This window comes from Onychostruthus taczanowskii, unplaced genomic scaffold, assembly GCF_017590055.1.
Source record: "Onychostruthus taczanowskii isolate IOZ18803 unplaced genomic scaffold, ASM1759005v1 scaffold10, whole genome shotgun sequence".
Classification (NCBI taxonomy): Eukaryota; Metazoa; Chordata; class Aves; order Passeriformes; family Passeridae; genus Onychostruthus; species Onychostruthus taczanowskii.
In genome coordinates this window covers 6,576,752-6,592,765 of record NW_024496526.1, presented here as the reverse complement: position 1 = coordinate 6,592,765, position 16,014 = coordinate 6,576,752, and the positions used below count along the sequence as shown (strand labels likewise).

Sequence of the window (16,014 nt, the reverse complement as noted above, 5' to 3'; positions counted from 1 at the left end):
TAACTGAGGATACTGTAAACACACATTGATTTGTGCAATTTCTTACTCTGAAATTAACAAGCAGATATAAACAATGCATCCTAAAAACTTTTAGATTCATAACATCTCTGTAAAACTGCTTAGTTACCTTTCAGGCTACCTTGTTCTTTATCTCTGGAAACCCCACTGACCATCATTATATTGCATCTGACTCTACTGGGCTTGACCTAACTATGATCTAAAAATGGTGTGACAATAGCAATATTCTATAATCATGGCAAGAGAATAGAAAATTTGACTGTCTGAAAAAACTCATCTGACGGTGAAAGCTGGCAGTCAATGCTGACAAGTACCCTGAGTAAAGTGCCTTTTTCTCAGCTGAAATTTGACCAGGAACCTCAGGGATAGGAAGCCCTCTCCTGAAAAGCTGACTGAAAGATGTTTAATGACTCAGAGTAACCAAGGGTCTGTTTCAGTTTCTGCTGGTGCATACAGTATGAAATGCCTAAACAGGGAGCCCCTCTACCCTTCTGTTCCCTCCTGTCCAAACTATCAGACCACAGAAGGACTGGTAGGACATGAAGGTGCCCTGAGGGCGTTAGGAAAATGACAGCTATGGGCAGCTGTGTGGGTGAGGGTCAGCATCTGCAACTTGAAATGGAAAAGAAACAGATTTCTCTGCAGTGTGTGGGGGAGTTGAGATAGAAAGGACAGGAGGGTTTCAAATGGCTAGGGGTGAGTTTAGTCCCTGACACTGTTCTCTTCTTCATCCACCTCCTCTGGCAAACTTTGTCTCTTGCTCTCTCAGTTGGAAAATACCCCCTGACACAAAGGTCGCATTAACTTGAGGCACAGGACAGGGTAAGCGACAGCACGGAGCTAAAGCCATCACCTGTCGTTCACTTCAAGAAAACAAGGACCTCCGAGGAACCTGAGCAGGTCTTCCACACTGGCGCAGGACGGAGCGGGCCAGAGGCCGGGCGGCAGCCCCAGCACAGCCGGGGATCGCCCCGGGGTTGCCGTGCCCGCCCCTCGCTGGCCCCAGGCCCCCTCACGGCAACCCGCGCCCGCCGGGGCTGAGCCATAAAAGCGCCGGGAGCCGGCGGGGCCGCGGCTTCAGTTGGTGGCAGCCGTGCCGGGCGCCCGTGGGGTGGGCAGCGGCCGCCGCTCCGCAGCGCAGGGACCGCCGCCGGCCATCCCCAAGATGCTGTTTTGGCACACGCAGCCGGAGCATTACAACCAGCACTCGACCGGCAGCTACCTGCGGTGAGTCCCAGGCGGCGGCAGCCTGGCACGGGGTGGATGTTCGGTCGGGTGCCCCTGTCCCGCGGCCGCCCGCCCGCCGGCTTCCCTGCCGGTGCCCCGCCGCGCCGCTCCCTCTGCCTGAGAAACCGTTTTACTTTTTTGCTTTCTCTTTTCCTTTTTTTTTTTTTTTTTTTATTTTTTCTTTTAGCGCCTGGTTAGGCAGTTCTCTGCAGCGTTGCTTTCTTGCCTGTGCCGGGTTCCCTCTTCTCCGGGCTGGCGTAGCGCAGCTCCAGGGGAGGAGGTGCGGCAGCGGCGGAGCGCTGTCAGAGGAAAACGCCTGTTGGCAAATTGAGAGGGCACCCAGTTTTCTGGGGATGGGATTTCTTTCTCTGCGTTTTAGGACGATGTGTGAAAAGCGCAGAATTTCACTTTCTGAACTTGTCTAAACCAGCTTTTTCCTGTCTCCGCACAGTTGCGTTCAATTAAATGTGCCTAATTTAAGTACAAGGGCTGCTAAACAATAGTCTGTGACATGTGTAGCACAAACCCGTGTTTCCTCCCTCCAAACGATGTCAAAGCAGGCAACTTTGGGAGTTCCCTTTTTGCTGGGTGCTTGTGAATTATTTGTTTTCTGAAGATGTAAAGCTCCGCCGTCGGCTGGTGGCGATTGCTGGAGTGGGATTTTGCTGAATTGTGGCAGTGGAGAACCTGGCTGTGGCCCAAGAACCCTGACTTTCGAATGTACCCCCAAATAACTGCTCTTGAGAGAGCATTGAGTTTGTCTGGGGAAGCACTTCGAATGCAGATAATGCTTCTCTTTCAAGGAGACACGCTATCTTGACTATTGCTGCTGCCTATCAGTGTACTTGCAAAGGAATTTTGTTTTGGACTAAATAATAATAATCGCCCATTATCAAATGATACCATATTGGGGAGATTATTGCCTTCTGGCAGCTTTTCCGTTTCTTCGTACAAGATTCTTCATCTCCTCCCTCTTTGTCAATAACTCAGTTTCACAACGTGAATGTGGCAAAAGTCTTGTTCTCTCTTGCTTTGCACTTGCAAATCTGATTAGTTTAGGACAGTGAAAATGGTACTAGCAGAGGAGCATCAGCATGTTCTCCATTAGAGAGCGTTTAGGGTGGTCAGGCTGCTACATTAACTCCATGGATTTGTAGCAGGAATGCTAGAAGATCATCAGGTCTGGGTCAGGCTTTACTCCACAATTTAAATTCCGTTTAATGGGCCAGAAAACATATTAGCTTATTTTTGCTGGCTTGATGCTAGCTGGGGGATGAAGGATATCTGTTCTGTCAGGAAGGCTGCTGGTATGGAGGTGACTCTTGGTATTTTAGGAACAAACTTCAGCTTTAGTGAGTACCTGTCTCTCTTAAGTGGTGGATTTGATCTGGGATTAAAATCCCTATAGCCACTTTTATGGCAACTATGCCCTCAGGTGTTTCAGGGGAGGTTGGTTGAACAAAACCCTTGTTTTTTATGTAGAGATGGCTGATTCTGGCCAATTCACTTTCCATGAGAATGTGTTAAGACCTGCATTTCTAACAGGGGTGTTTTTCTGCTGAGCAATGCCTTTCTGAAGGTTTTCCGTACCCCCTTGAAGTGACTGCAAGAAACTGAAACAGTACAGCATTTGAAGTTGCTGTAAGAAAAGCTTGTGTAAGTTATATTTGCAGAGATCAAGAGCTTTCTGCGTATTTGAGACATCCGTGTAAATTCTGCTGTACTTCAGTGGTATTTGTAGCTGGAGCAAGATGATGCTGCAGAAAATTCTTGTAAATTTTCATTAATTTCTTATGAAAACGCAGTACGTGTTTTACCCTCTGATCTGTCAGCTGACTGAACTCTCAAATAACTTTCTTTCCTTCCAGCTTCCAGTGATGCAAACTAATTATTATTTAAGTCCAAAACTGTAAATCTTTAGCATAACGGTGAAAATTGGGGAAGTTTTAAGGAGTTCAACTTTTTTTTTTTTTTTTTTTTTTTTTTTTTTTTTTTTTTTTTTACGGATAGGAACTGTTGTAAAAGCCTGTTTTCCCCTAAGCTTGATTTGCGGCTCTTGAATGAAGAGTTGAATAAGTGTTGTGGTGGCTTATATGCTTATAACTTGAAAAATCTTTTGACCTTATTCTAAGTTCCAAACACAATAAGGTCGAACGCTTAAGAAGGTCTTGACCCAAAGCAGTTAGAGCACAGCCATTAGTTTAAATGCTCTAGGAATAAAAATGTGATTAACTTATGTGGCTTTGTTAGAGCTTTAATATGGTGAAGCTTTCCAGAAACCGAGTCATGGATTCCTCCATGCTTGCAGAATTCAGTGATCAGACAGCTGTGCTGGCAGGTGTAGGGGTGCAAAGAACCTGATGTGAAATATGGCATTTAAATTTGACTTCCCCTTGCCTAAATTTCTCAACTGTTTCAGGTGAGTATGTGTACAAATTCCTCACCCCTGAGTGTTAAACCCAGGGCAGATTTGGGCACTGTTTCTGCCGAACTGCAGAAGTTCTCGGGCGCTGGAGTTTTTGACCTGTTCTCATCTGTAAAGCCACAGGCATTCAGAGAGCATTGTGCAGAGCGGGTTAGGAGCAAATGCTGGCATCCTTGGGAGCAAATGTTGGCATCCGGGCTGAGTGACATGACTCCGGGCTGAGTGAGATGACTCCGGAGCAGTATCAGATCCTGCATGTGTGTGGAGCAATGCTATCTATTTCAGAAATCTACTGCAGGCATTTCTGTCACTTCATTGCTGTAGTAAATCATCACTAAGGGAAAAAAAAAACAACCTCTTTGTGGCAGCAGTTAGGCAAGAGCTGTGATTATGTCAGTAATGCCAGGAAGCAAATGGGGCTGGATGCCTTCGAGTGGCTGGTAATACTGGGGGCGTGGGGTTGGAAGAGAGAATGGAAACAGAGATGGGTGTTTCTTTTCTTCTCTCTGCATCTGAAATGGCACAATTTGCTCTCTGGCATTGTTTTGTATTAAACAGGAGTACCTGTGTTTGAACCAGGCACTTGAGCAGTTTACTCTAAACTGCTTCACTGTTTCACTGATGACCTAGGTAGCCTTCAAGGTTGTGAGTGCTATAAGTGGATCATTAACTGAACAGGCAAGGAAAAAATTCTTAATGCCCTTTCAGGTTGCATGCCTGTACATGCTGGATGGTTTTTCTTAGAGCATTTTGCGTATGGGGATGTCAGAGGGAGCAGAACTACAGCCTGTGTAAAATTCTCGAGTCTTCACACATCTGGAAGAAATAGAGGAGAAAAAGAATCGCTTGTTCTGAATTGTCACCATGTTCAGTATAATCCTCCTAATTTGGAAGGGTATTAATGTTTTAAGTAGGTGGACACAACGGCTAATGTGGTTCTTCAGTGTCAGACAGGCTGAGATAAGGATGCTTATTCCTGACATCTCATTTTGTACTAATCAACTCATCATTTGTTGAGCTCTCAGCCTTGCTAATACCAGTTCTGCTTGGGGATTAGTGTGGGTTGGGATCAGCCTGACACTAAATCAGCAGGCAGGTCACTATCAGTATTTTGTAAAGAAGTGGGAGCTGGGGCTGTGTGCAGGTCCTAGTGAAGCTGCTCCCATGCACCTGTGTATGCATTTATGAAGGTAGCCCAGTCCTGACTTAAGAGCTGTATGATGCCTTGGGACCAGGTTTACTAGAATGCAGGGAGATATTATGAATAAATTAATCCAGCCGTTCATGGCATCATTTACCTGAATATTTCTTTTGTACACCAGAGCTGTGTCTGCTTCTCACCCATGGCTGCTACTTGAAGACATTTTTCTGATCTGACATTTGGCTGTCAAAGTGCCCTTTCTTGCCTTTTTTTTTTTTCTTTTTTTCTGGAAGGCTTTCGTCTGAGAACCTGAGAACTCTTAATCAAATATGTCCATATGTCCACAAGGATGAAGGATCTATTTTTGATATTTTTTTTCTCATCAAGAGTTTTTTTCTGGAAGGCTTTCGTCTGATAACCTGAGAACTCTTAATCAAATATGTCCACAAGGATTGAAGGATCTATTTTTGATTTTTTTTTCTCATCAAGAAGACTGCTTAACTGAAAAGTGAATCTGATTTATTTCTTAAAAACTTGCATTAATTCTCAGACATACTCTGTTTTGGCAGTGCTATGTTCTTTGTGTGAGTGCTGATATCCTAGATGCAGAAGTTGCCTGGTTACGTTAAACAGGCCAAATTCTTCCTCTTAGCCATTTTAACCCAGTGTTTCTCTAGACAGCACCCCTGTTATCTCATATAATGAGACCCAGATGCAGATTGAGGCTGGAATAGTCCATAAACTCTTTCTGACTGTGTCTGACTTGTACGTTGCAGAGATGTCCTTGCGCTGCCCATCTTCAAGCAGGAAGAGCCGCAGCTGTCTCCTGAGAACGATGCCAAACTGCCACCCTTTCAGTACGTCCTCTGCACAGCCACCTCCCCCGCCGTGAAACTGCACGAAGAAACTCTGACCTACCTCAACCAAGGTAGGGTTTGCAGTACACTGAAGGAGAGGATATTTCTTGGGAACAGTTCATGAGATTTGATCCCACACTTTGCCTTACTGGGAGGGCAATGGGATGGGAAAAGAGGGATAGAAGTGGGAAGGGGGGTGGAGGAAAGGAGAAATATTTAATTTTCCACATTTACATACCAGATTATCAACTATTTTAAAATCATGAAATACCTCTGATTTAATTGTTGACTTAAGGCAGTGTTATAACATGCACAGTTCCCTGTGGCAAAATACTGGCTTGATCTTGGACATCTTAAGCTGCAGCCTCCTGCCTTTATCTCACAAGGCCAGATTGATGAAGCGGATTGGACTGGGGAGGGCTCTTACCACTGCAAGTCCCCTGGCACTGCTGGAGGGCATAGCCAGGGAATGATTTAGCAGGTATCCAAGGGCTGCTCTGAGGTCTGGGCAGAGTGACATCTCTCCAACAGGCTGGCTGATGGCTCTGCTCAGTGCCTAACTTGCCAACTTGCCAGGGTTCAGTGCAGCAAGGTCCTCTATAGCCAACCTCACAGACTGGTTCATACTTCTGAATAAACACTTTGTTTCTCTGTGTTCTTTTTACCCGCTTTGGCAGCATTTGTGCAGACACATGTGTGGTTGGTGTTTGGCTGTCGCTTTGCAGACCTCCTGTGCATGAGTCTTGAGGGGATCAGACCTCTCCATGCACAGGTTATGCTAAAACATTTTCGCTCAGTTTCTGCCAGGCTGTAAAAAAGGGCCTAACAACAAGCTGTCTGCCCTCTCACTGAGATCCTCTTCTGCCTCAGGATACTGCCTCATTTCTAAGCTTCATGCCCTGAGTAGGATGCTCACTTGGGTGCATCCCTGGGTAGATTTCTCTTTAACACTGGTAGAAATCGGAGCCCTGACCTCCCTTGGACTCTGACCTCAGGTGCAGCTGGCTGCTGGATCTGTGTTGTCAGCTGGTAGACCCATAGAACCCCCACAGAAAGATCAGTGAAGTACTGCAGGCTCTACCCAAGGAACCAGGTATTTCCTGTCACGTAAGCTGGCACTGTTCTGTCTCTGAGGGTCAAAAGATGCTTGGGTTATGTGACTGTGTCATCTCAGTTTATTCATCTAAACACAGCAGATCCCAGGAGATTGTAATGGGGCATATCAATTGTGAGATTCAGATGAGTCTTCCTATGAAACACAATTCTCTCCTATATTGGAATAAAATATTTTTTTTAATTAAAATCTGTTGACAGCCAAGTATTTTAGCATACTTGAAGCAGTGCCTACTTTTTTACCTTGGCAGGGAAAAAGTTAGACAACTCTTAACACAATACCATGAGTTTTAAAAAAAACTGTGTGACTGGAGCAGTCCATGTTTTCCTTTGCAAAGTAAGACTGTTACTGCCTTTTATATAGACCATGTTGTGTTAGGCTTTGCCCTGCTAACTATTGCAAGGAGTTAGCTACTGCTACATCTTGACAGGGCTTCCTGCTTCATTGTCATTTATTGGATATCATCTATCTTTCATCCCTCAAGGTGGGATATGTCTTTGCAGAGTACAGAAGAGCATGAAGCTGGGCAGGCCTGGAGGAGTAAAGCAGGGATGAGGCTGGCAGGAGCTGTGCACAGGGGCAGAGTTGGGAAGCTGGGGTGTCTAGTTTCTCTTAGCGGGCCATTGGTGAGAACATTGCCGTGGGTTAAAAAGGGATGAGGATTTAAAGGCTCTGTCAGAAAATGAATCCCCTTAGTAGAGTTACATTCTATGAGCTTGAGGAGGTGTGTAAAGGGGACCTCAAGGCAGCTGAGGTTTCTGGAACCAATGCTTGTGGCATGGGAGAAGAACTAGCTGACTCCAAAGCACTGTGACCCAGCTACAATGCCACATCTCATGAAGCGATTTAAGACCATTCCTTATACCTTATCAGCTTGTGCTGGCTGTAAGCAAAGGGACACCTCTTGCACCTTAACCTCCCTCTGTGTTTATCATGGATTGGCCAAGCATTGTTACATAAAACTTCCCTTCTTGAGAGTTGTGATGGATTACTTTAGCAAATGGGTAACTTCGTTAATCAATGTCCCTCTGCCTTGCCTGAGTGTCAGTCATGGCTGGCTTGTAGTAAAGTAGGTACAAAGACAGTGGCTGTCCCAGCAGCACCCACAAGGCAATTCACATCCAGTGTGGTTGCTTTCTCAAATTGTTAGTAAGGGCTGAGAAGTTTTCTGCTTGCTGGGTGGTTCTTGCCACTTGCTGTTCAAATGTTCCTTCTCAGCTTTAGCTCTTCACCACTCAGTTATGACCTTTTGTCACTGTGAAGCAGCTCTGCTTCCTGCCTTGAAACACATTCCCTACATGTGACAGGTTCAGTGGTGGTGAGTGGACCAGCTCAGGAATATCCATGTGCAGGACTGCATGGAAGAAACCTCCGTCAGACCTGACCTATGGGCTGTGGAAAGCTGGAAGTACTGGGTAGCAAATTGAAGGCCAAGTGGCATAGCAGAGATAGAAGAGGAATCAGTGGAGAGTTCCATGTGAGACCTGAAAAGACTTCATATGGGCTAGGAAGGAGGACTGTCCAATGGCTGTGTTTGTGTGCAGGTGGGAGAGGGCTCCAGGCTTGTGGAGCATGGATGGCTTCTCTTGAGCCTTGCTTCTTGCAGGGTAGACCTAGAGGGATGGTCAGTGATGTTGAGGAGGAAGAGGTCTTTGGCCTTGGCTCTCCCTAAGAATGGAGGCTGAGAGGACTCTGGAGCTGGAAACCAGAGACCGGTGTTTGCACAAAAGGGCAGAGGAAGGATTTGTGAGGGAGCATAATGGAGTGAGCGTAGCTGTTAAGTTGACTTGGGGACATGAAGCGGTGGCAGAGTCCCAAGTTTGTCTGCTCCAGTTTGAAACCATGAGTGCTCTCTGGCCACAACTCTAGAACCAGCCTGTAAATGAGGTAACTAGAGTCAAATCTGTAGCTTGGTTTCCAAAGACTGACTCATTACACTTGTCAGTCCCAATCTTTTTCCTCTCCTGCCTTCCCACATTCCTTGGGAAACTGGAGCCAAATTGAACACAGTATTAGTTTGTTGATCCTTAGGGCAGATCCTTCATTAAGAGATCTTTACTGAATCCCAGGAAGATTGCTCATCTGATGGGACAAAGTACAGGCTTATTATTATGGTGTCTGAATACTACTCCATCTTCAGTCCATGAGACTGGTAAAGGTGCTGTCCTTGCACTGGAAGCTGCTGCTGGCATTTCTCCTTTGGTCAGGGATCACATCTGTCAACAGAACTACACTGTCCAGAAGTCTGCAGCAGAAACATCCTAATGTTTCTGGAACTAGCCTGCCTTTTAGCACTATTTCAGTGTCTCTTGTGGATAGGGATTTTCAAACAAACAATCGACCAGCAACCATATTACAATCCACTGCTTCAGCAAGATGGCTTGATGCAGTGCATATTCCATGGTCTGCAGTCATATGGGGTGTGGTTTGACCATGGCTGGTTGAAACCAGTTTCCAACATGGACAGAAATGGATGCGATGAAAGGTGGTTCCAGAAATTGCAGCAGGAGGAATGTGGAGGAAACAAGCACTGTGTGCAGTAGATCTGAACAGTAATAAATGTGAGGAATAAAGTCATTATTATAAAAAGCAAAATGTCAAAAATCACAAAAACCTGAAAGTCATTGCCCAAGGGAATCAGCTTGTATTGACAGAACCACATGTGGACTGTGAGCTGTTGAAGTCATGATTTTGTTTCATGACCAGTGTTGGGCTGGCTGAGAACTTCAGGTGTTAGTTACTTCAAATAGAGGGAGGTTAAGTTTGGTGGCACAGGGTCACTGAGAGCTGTGTGAGAGATCCAGCCCAGTGTCCCAGTGGTACTTCAGAGTAATTTGCCGTCATCTGCCTGTAAAGTTTTCTTGGGCTCTGTTCAGCTCTCCCGATCAGCAGTGTGTGACTTGTGGTTCCTGGCTGTGCAAAGATTTTAGTGTACAGCTGGCTAGGGTTTGGAAGGCTGGACACTTCTGCTTTATGCTGTCTTCCAGGAGTCAGCCTTAGTGCCAGTCCTAGATATTTCAGAAGACAAACAAGCCAAAAACCCAAGCCATGAAGGAAAACCACTAATATCTGAGAGAACTTGTGATTTTGGGCGTGTTGCTGTAGAGGTGCATTAGCAAATGATGCCTCATAAGCCTAAAGATGAACTTGAGTCTGGGTCCACCTGAACAAAAGCCCACATTTCAACCGCAGGCTGCCAAGGCATATATCCAGGTTCAAGATATGTGTGCATAAACAGGTACATTTTAAGTGGTGCTGCACTTAAAATCTCTTGGGTGTTGTCCTGCCTCAACTCAGCTGCAGGTGTGCTCTGGTTGCTTCTCCAAAGAAAGATGCAGGAAGCACTGAGCAAGAGGATGCTTTGAAGTAGATGCCTAATTGTTTGGATAGGAGATGAAATTGCTTACAGCAGGAGACAGAAGAGAACCTTTGCCTCCCTTAGAAAGTCTAAAGCTCAAATTTGGTTGCCTAATCTACAGCAAGAGAACCCAGTTTTAATCACTGAGATTTACAGTAAATGAAAAAAGCTGTTTTATATTGACGTTAACTCCTACGTAATTGAGTTTTTATGGGGTCACAACTGTCTGGATGTTTATACTTTTCCTGGAACAGTTCTTTATTTGCCTAAATGAGGTGTAGAGAAAGCTGAGTGATCAGCTCTGGCTGGGTGTGCTTCTGGTTTAATTATAGCTCTGTTTATGGGGATATTTTTGCTTTGTCCCGTGCTAGGAGCTACCTCTTTTCCTAACAGTGACTGCCATCACTGACCAGGCTCTGGGCATGTGTAGGAGCTCTGCTGCTGGTGGCTTCTCCCATGTGGATAAATGTTCCACCCTTGCCTGAGATCACAGGCACAACAGTGGCTTTGTGCCACTGAGGCTGTGAGTACCAGGTGCTCCCTGGTTCCTGCCCACCCTCCCATGCATCCTTTTTCCCATATCATTATGGGAGGTCATACTGCTCCTTGACTCCTTTCCACTCTGTTCTTGGGTTTGGATGGCTTAAAAAATGAAATGGCTAACAATGCTAATTTGTCTTTCCCATTTCTGAAAGTGGCTTTTGGTGTTTTTGGTTCTTGCGGTGCACTTCGTCTTTGGAGAAGGAATTTGTCTCCTGCCTGACTTTGAAGACAGCTCTGAGTAGGTTCTGGTGTCTCAGCTGAAGCCATTAATTGTGCTAGAAGCAATTTCCCCATATGTTTGGCAGCTCTGTCTTCACTTGGCAGCCCAGGATAAACAACCCTGTCTCCAAACCACACCATCCCAAAGCTCACTATGAATCTTGCTTCAGATGACAGGGCACCTCTGTGTAAGTAGAGCATCTGACTTCTGTTGTCCCGAGGAAGCTAGAATCTCAGTTGTCTTTTAACCAAGAGGCTGTTTTCTATTCTTTTTGTAATCCTTTCTTCTGTTGCTAACGTCTGGATAAAATTCAAATGGGATTGTGAGCTTGCTGGATTGTAGCCTGTGCACAGATCCTACTGGAAGCCCCTAGACTGCATTTTGCTCCCCCATAAATCTTCAATATCTGTGAAAAAAGGGAGTGCTCAGAAGTTCTTCAGAGTGTAGTAAGAAGTATGAAAATATTGGGAAGATTTTTTCCTGATAGTCCACATAATTTTTTTAATTCATTATCCATATCTATTTGAGATTCCTTTAATTATGACAGAATTTTTTGCCTGTGATTTTGCAGGATTTGATGTTCTGTGAGTGTTACTGTCAGTGTGAGATGATGTAAAGTTTTCCGATTAGCCTCCTCTAATATGTGCCCTAAAAGGTCACATTTTAGGTAGCAGTAAGAAGTTTGAGAAATACTGTGGGTTTGTCCTGATTAGCTGTTTTTGTAGGAATAATACACATTTTTGTAAGAGAATGTACTTTTTTGGCAAAAGAGGTAGGGGAAAAAAGCACCTTTTTTTTTCCCCTCCCATTTGCTTCCCATGTGTCCCTGAAACTAGACATTTATTATGTGTCCCTGAAACTAGAACTAGAATTACACAAGCAGTGGAATTCCTCCTGTCCCAGCTTGGTGCCACGTTCATGACTAGTGTGGAAGGTACAGTCAGCTTTGATCCCACCTTCTTCCCTGCCCTGTGGCAGCAGCCTGATTGAGCAGCCACGGGTGGGAGTGGGACTTGCTTCTCCCAGTTTCCTGTTGCAGAAATGTGGTGAAGGAAGGGACTTAACCTGAGGGCATCTAAGGGAGCTCCCAGGAGGGGTCAGGAGCCATACTCAGCTCTTCTGCATCCCTCGTCAGCACCCTCACCCAGGACCATTCATTTTAGTTATCTGAAACTCAAGTAAATATTACACACAAAACTACTCCTTCAGAGCTATAAAACCTGTTGTCCAAATTGACTTAAAACAGGTTGAAACCAGAAAAAGCCTGTATTTTTTACTTACACAGAGAGGGTTGAGGTTTTCTGAGCTGGACAGATGTGACTAAGATAATACTGAGTGTTTCAAGTACATGCTAAAAAAGTGGAAATACAGAAAGAAATTATTTTCACAGGGTTGGTATTTTTTCAGCTTTCTATTGGAGGTCCGTAATGTCTTCACTGATAAATTTGTATTAAAAATTAAAGTTTATAACATGGTTTAGATAAGGTGAGATCAAGTGGAAGTCTATACAAAAGAAACCCAAGTGCACACAGTGAAGTTAGCAACTAGTAGTGTTTCTGTGTCCACTGGCTTGTTTTGTGTCCTTGATTCAAAGTGAGACTGTATTCTTCAGGGATTTAAATGCACCTCCCTCTCTTGAGTGGAAACCATTGTAAATGAGGAGTGTTTCTGTTAGTGCCTGTTAGCTATGAAGTGTCACCACTGTAAAATAGACCATCTTCAAAAGTCTGTGGAGAGTAGGACTCAGAAAAATGTTCATATAGTAAATGAGCAGTGAAATTTCCTGCAGCAAACTTGGCTCCGAGGCAGCTCTTTGGCTTTCCCACAAGAAAGAGGTAGGGAAGTAGAAAAAGGAGGCAAGAAAAACCCCCTTGACTTGGGGGCACATTGTAAAAGGGGGAAAAACATAAAAGGGACATAAGGACGGTGACGCTTTGTGGTGTGGTGGTAGAACTAGGAGTTGAATTGCTGTGCTGTGTTCCTGTAGCATTGCTGCCCTGATGGTGGGGGCAAGCAGAGCAGGAATCCTCGGTGTCGAACTCTTGGGTACAAAACATGGTGGAGCTAAGGGGGTTTTGTGCAGGGGGAGAGGCAGGAGGCAGATGAAAGCCCAGACTCTCAATGCTAAAGCAAGGCATGTGTAAATTGTGGTTCTGATTTCCACAGTACAAGCAAATTCAGAAGGAGACCACACAAAAGAGTTAGTGAGCATTGGTCATGGCTGGGCAGCTCAGTGTAGATGAAATCTAGACACTGAATACCAGAAACTGAGAAGATATGGCAAGGAAGAAAAGGCTGGCTGTATTAACCCTGCTCTGTCTCTGGCTGCTGTGTTGAAGATGGGATGTGGGACAAGATGGGCCTGCAGTGTTAGAATGACTCTGGTATTCCTTTTGCATTTCTCGGCCCTCAGCTTGTCCTCCTTTGCAGGATTTCCATGTTCCTAGCATAGTGGGAACTGCCAGGGTGGCCTATTGTGTAGCTGGTGAATTCAAAATATCCACTGGATAAACATCTACAGCATCTTGTCAAATGAGGCTACAGTAAGCAACTGCAGAATATCTCACTGTCATTTGTGGTTCAGGGATTGAGGGTTCTGCTTTTGCTTCTTGTCCTGCAGAGTGTCCACACATGGGACACTTGAGCAAGTCTTATGCTAATTTTTATTTTAGCTTGTGACTGGCTAAAAAGGTGTGTGTCATCAAGCATGCAAGTTCACATGCCAGCTCTGCCACTCTTGTCTGTTTACCCTGAGGGTCCATTAATCTTTCTTGTCAGAAAAATCTTTGTGTGTGCCTGATGCCCTGAATAGTTGTGTTTGGCTTTTCCAAAGGTGGTCCTCCTGCCTGCTGGATATGCTTTGGTTTGGTATGATAAATACTTGCTTTTCTTCCCTCCCCCTCCTTCTGCATGGTGCATTTGACTGTCAGCATTCCTTTGCCTTTATCTGTGCGCTCTTTAGGATGTCCATATAAAGTTGCTAAATGGAATTTTTATTGCCTTGGCTTAATAATCAAACAGTTTCCAGGCTGGTTCTGTCTAGTGCTGTGTGGATCCATTCTGAGAAAGAGGACGCTGTTGTTTTTTGGGTTTTTTTTTTCCCTTTTCCACAGACTTTTGTTGGGGATATTGCTTATTCAAAGGTTAGAGTTTAATTAATTTCTGGAAAGCCTACTTTGTTAGATTAAGTAAGGCCTGAGTCATATCAGCCTGGAACATCAGCATCCTAATTGGAAATTAATGCATTGTATCTGTGTATTGTGCAGAAAACCACAAAATGCATAGTGCAAGTGGCCCTTGAAATGTAACACCAAAATCAAGAAAAGCAAACAGGATATTGTGGTTGTGTAGTAAAATGACATTTGAACAAAGTGTAACTTTGAGCTTGAAATAGTGATAATCTTTTGTATTCAGAAATTACCTAAAATTTTTATGGCTGTCTAAATTCCATGGAAATCCATAAGCTGTTAAACTTGCACCTTTTGAGCAGGTGAAATCATTCCTGTGTTGAACTAAATTATTTTTCATCTGTAGTAAGTGCTTGACTTCAAATTCTACTGGCCCCACATTAAGTGGCCATGCCCACATTTAATGTGTGTTAATTATCAAAGACAATGCAAGTTTAAAAAAGTAAGGAGTCTATAAATCCTCCAGATAGGTGGAATTGCTTCATGAATTATGAACCAGGAACTCTGTGGACCTGGGTGGTTACTATTTTACTGGGTGCTACTTTGTTTGAAAGCAAGTTGCTCAAACTCTAGCCTAGGAGGAGATTACATGAATTTCCTTTTGCCCAGAGAATGTCTGTTTAAAATGGAAGTTACAGTATACTGTTACCTGCCTGGGTTTTTACTGGTGCCTCTGAAGCTTTCAATGAAATTGGGAGACATCTCAGGAATGTGCTGTGGTTTTCTGAATATTGTTACTGTCCTGTTCTCTGCCTGAGGTAGGGAAGAAGGATTGTGGAGAGTGAGGGGAGTGCTGGGTCACAGTCGTGCTGGAGGCTGCTGCAGCATCAGCTGTGCTGGGGATTGCTTGCAAAGTGTCCCCTTCGTTTCAGGTGGTGACAGAAGTGCTTTAGGTGCCCAGTATTAGACCTGACCTGGGCTATTCAATCAAATCACTGTAGTCTCAGCATTGGTATCCTCTGCTCCTGCCTCCAGCTTTACCACCACATATTGACTTGGGAAGTTGTAGTCTGACCTGTATTAATCTGTGTTTCCACCTGAGACACATGGGAAAACTCAGTATGGGGGAACTCTGTATTTCAGCTTTGTTTTGGGCTCAGCTAATTGTAGTCTAACTTGGGAGCTGGAAGTGCATATTGTTTAGTCACACTTACAGACGTGTTTCTTTGAACACCTGACTAAGAGTGATCTGTTACTGGTTTAGTTTGAGCAGAAAACTGTCAGTCTGTGCCTGCTCATGCTGGTGAGTCAGTGATGCAGGATTCATAAATGATCTGTGTGTCAGAGCCTTGTGTGACTTCTTTGCCCTCTTTGACGCCAGGGGGAGTTCAGCTTCCTTCAGGTTAGATTGCTATTACTCACTTTACTTTACAAAGGGATTTTGTTTTCCAACAGCCAAGTGGTCATTCTTTAGAGCCTTTTTTCTCTACAGTAATAATTGCAGGGCTGAGATCATAATTCATCATTTCACTAGTTTTGCTGGTAGCAGTGGTGGAAAATATAGGGTGAACAAGGCTTGGAAGGTATTTTCCAAGGAAAAGGTATAATCCAAGCAGTTTGGTGCTATAAAAGTACAAGTATCTGAATGCTGTCCATGCTGATAAATTCTGGGTACTGTAAGCCACAAAGCAATGAATTTGCTGGAAAGCTTTAAGGAGAATGAATTAAAAACCACAAGCAGAAGATGGATATATAAGGGAACTTTGAAGAATTGGGACCAAATTCTCACTGACAGAGTTTCACAGGGAGGGGAAAATACCCTCATGTTTTCTGAAGCTTGGCTAGGAGCTGTCTTGTTTGATGCTCATGTAGCAACTCAAGTTAAACATTCAGAGTTCAAGGGGAAAGCAGTTAGCATAAAATACCATTTTGATTGAGGTTTTTCGTGGCATAAACTGCATTCCAGGGCTTCCATCAGATGAC

The 16,014-nt window shown here is 44.5% G+C and overlaps 1 protein-coding gene across 1 annotated transcript in view; it reads left to right on the top strand.

Annotated features, from left to right (window-relative positions):
* The first annotated feature begins 1,070 nt into the window (after window positions 1-1,070).
* The window catches only part of TFCP2L1 (transcription factor CP2 like 1), a 35,638-nt gene continuing 20,694 nt past the window's right edge, over window positions 1,071-16,014 (top strand). Inside the window, exons 1-2 of the mRNA XM_041409158.1 lie at window positions 1,071-1,245; window positions 5,588-5,739. Of these exons, the coding sequence (XP_041265092.1) occupies window positions 1,184-1,245; window positions 5,588-5,739 (214 nt within the window). The 5' untranslated portion in view covers window positions 1,071-1,183. The remainder of the gene's footprint in view (window positions 1,246-5,587; window positions 5,740-16,014) is intronic.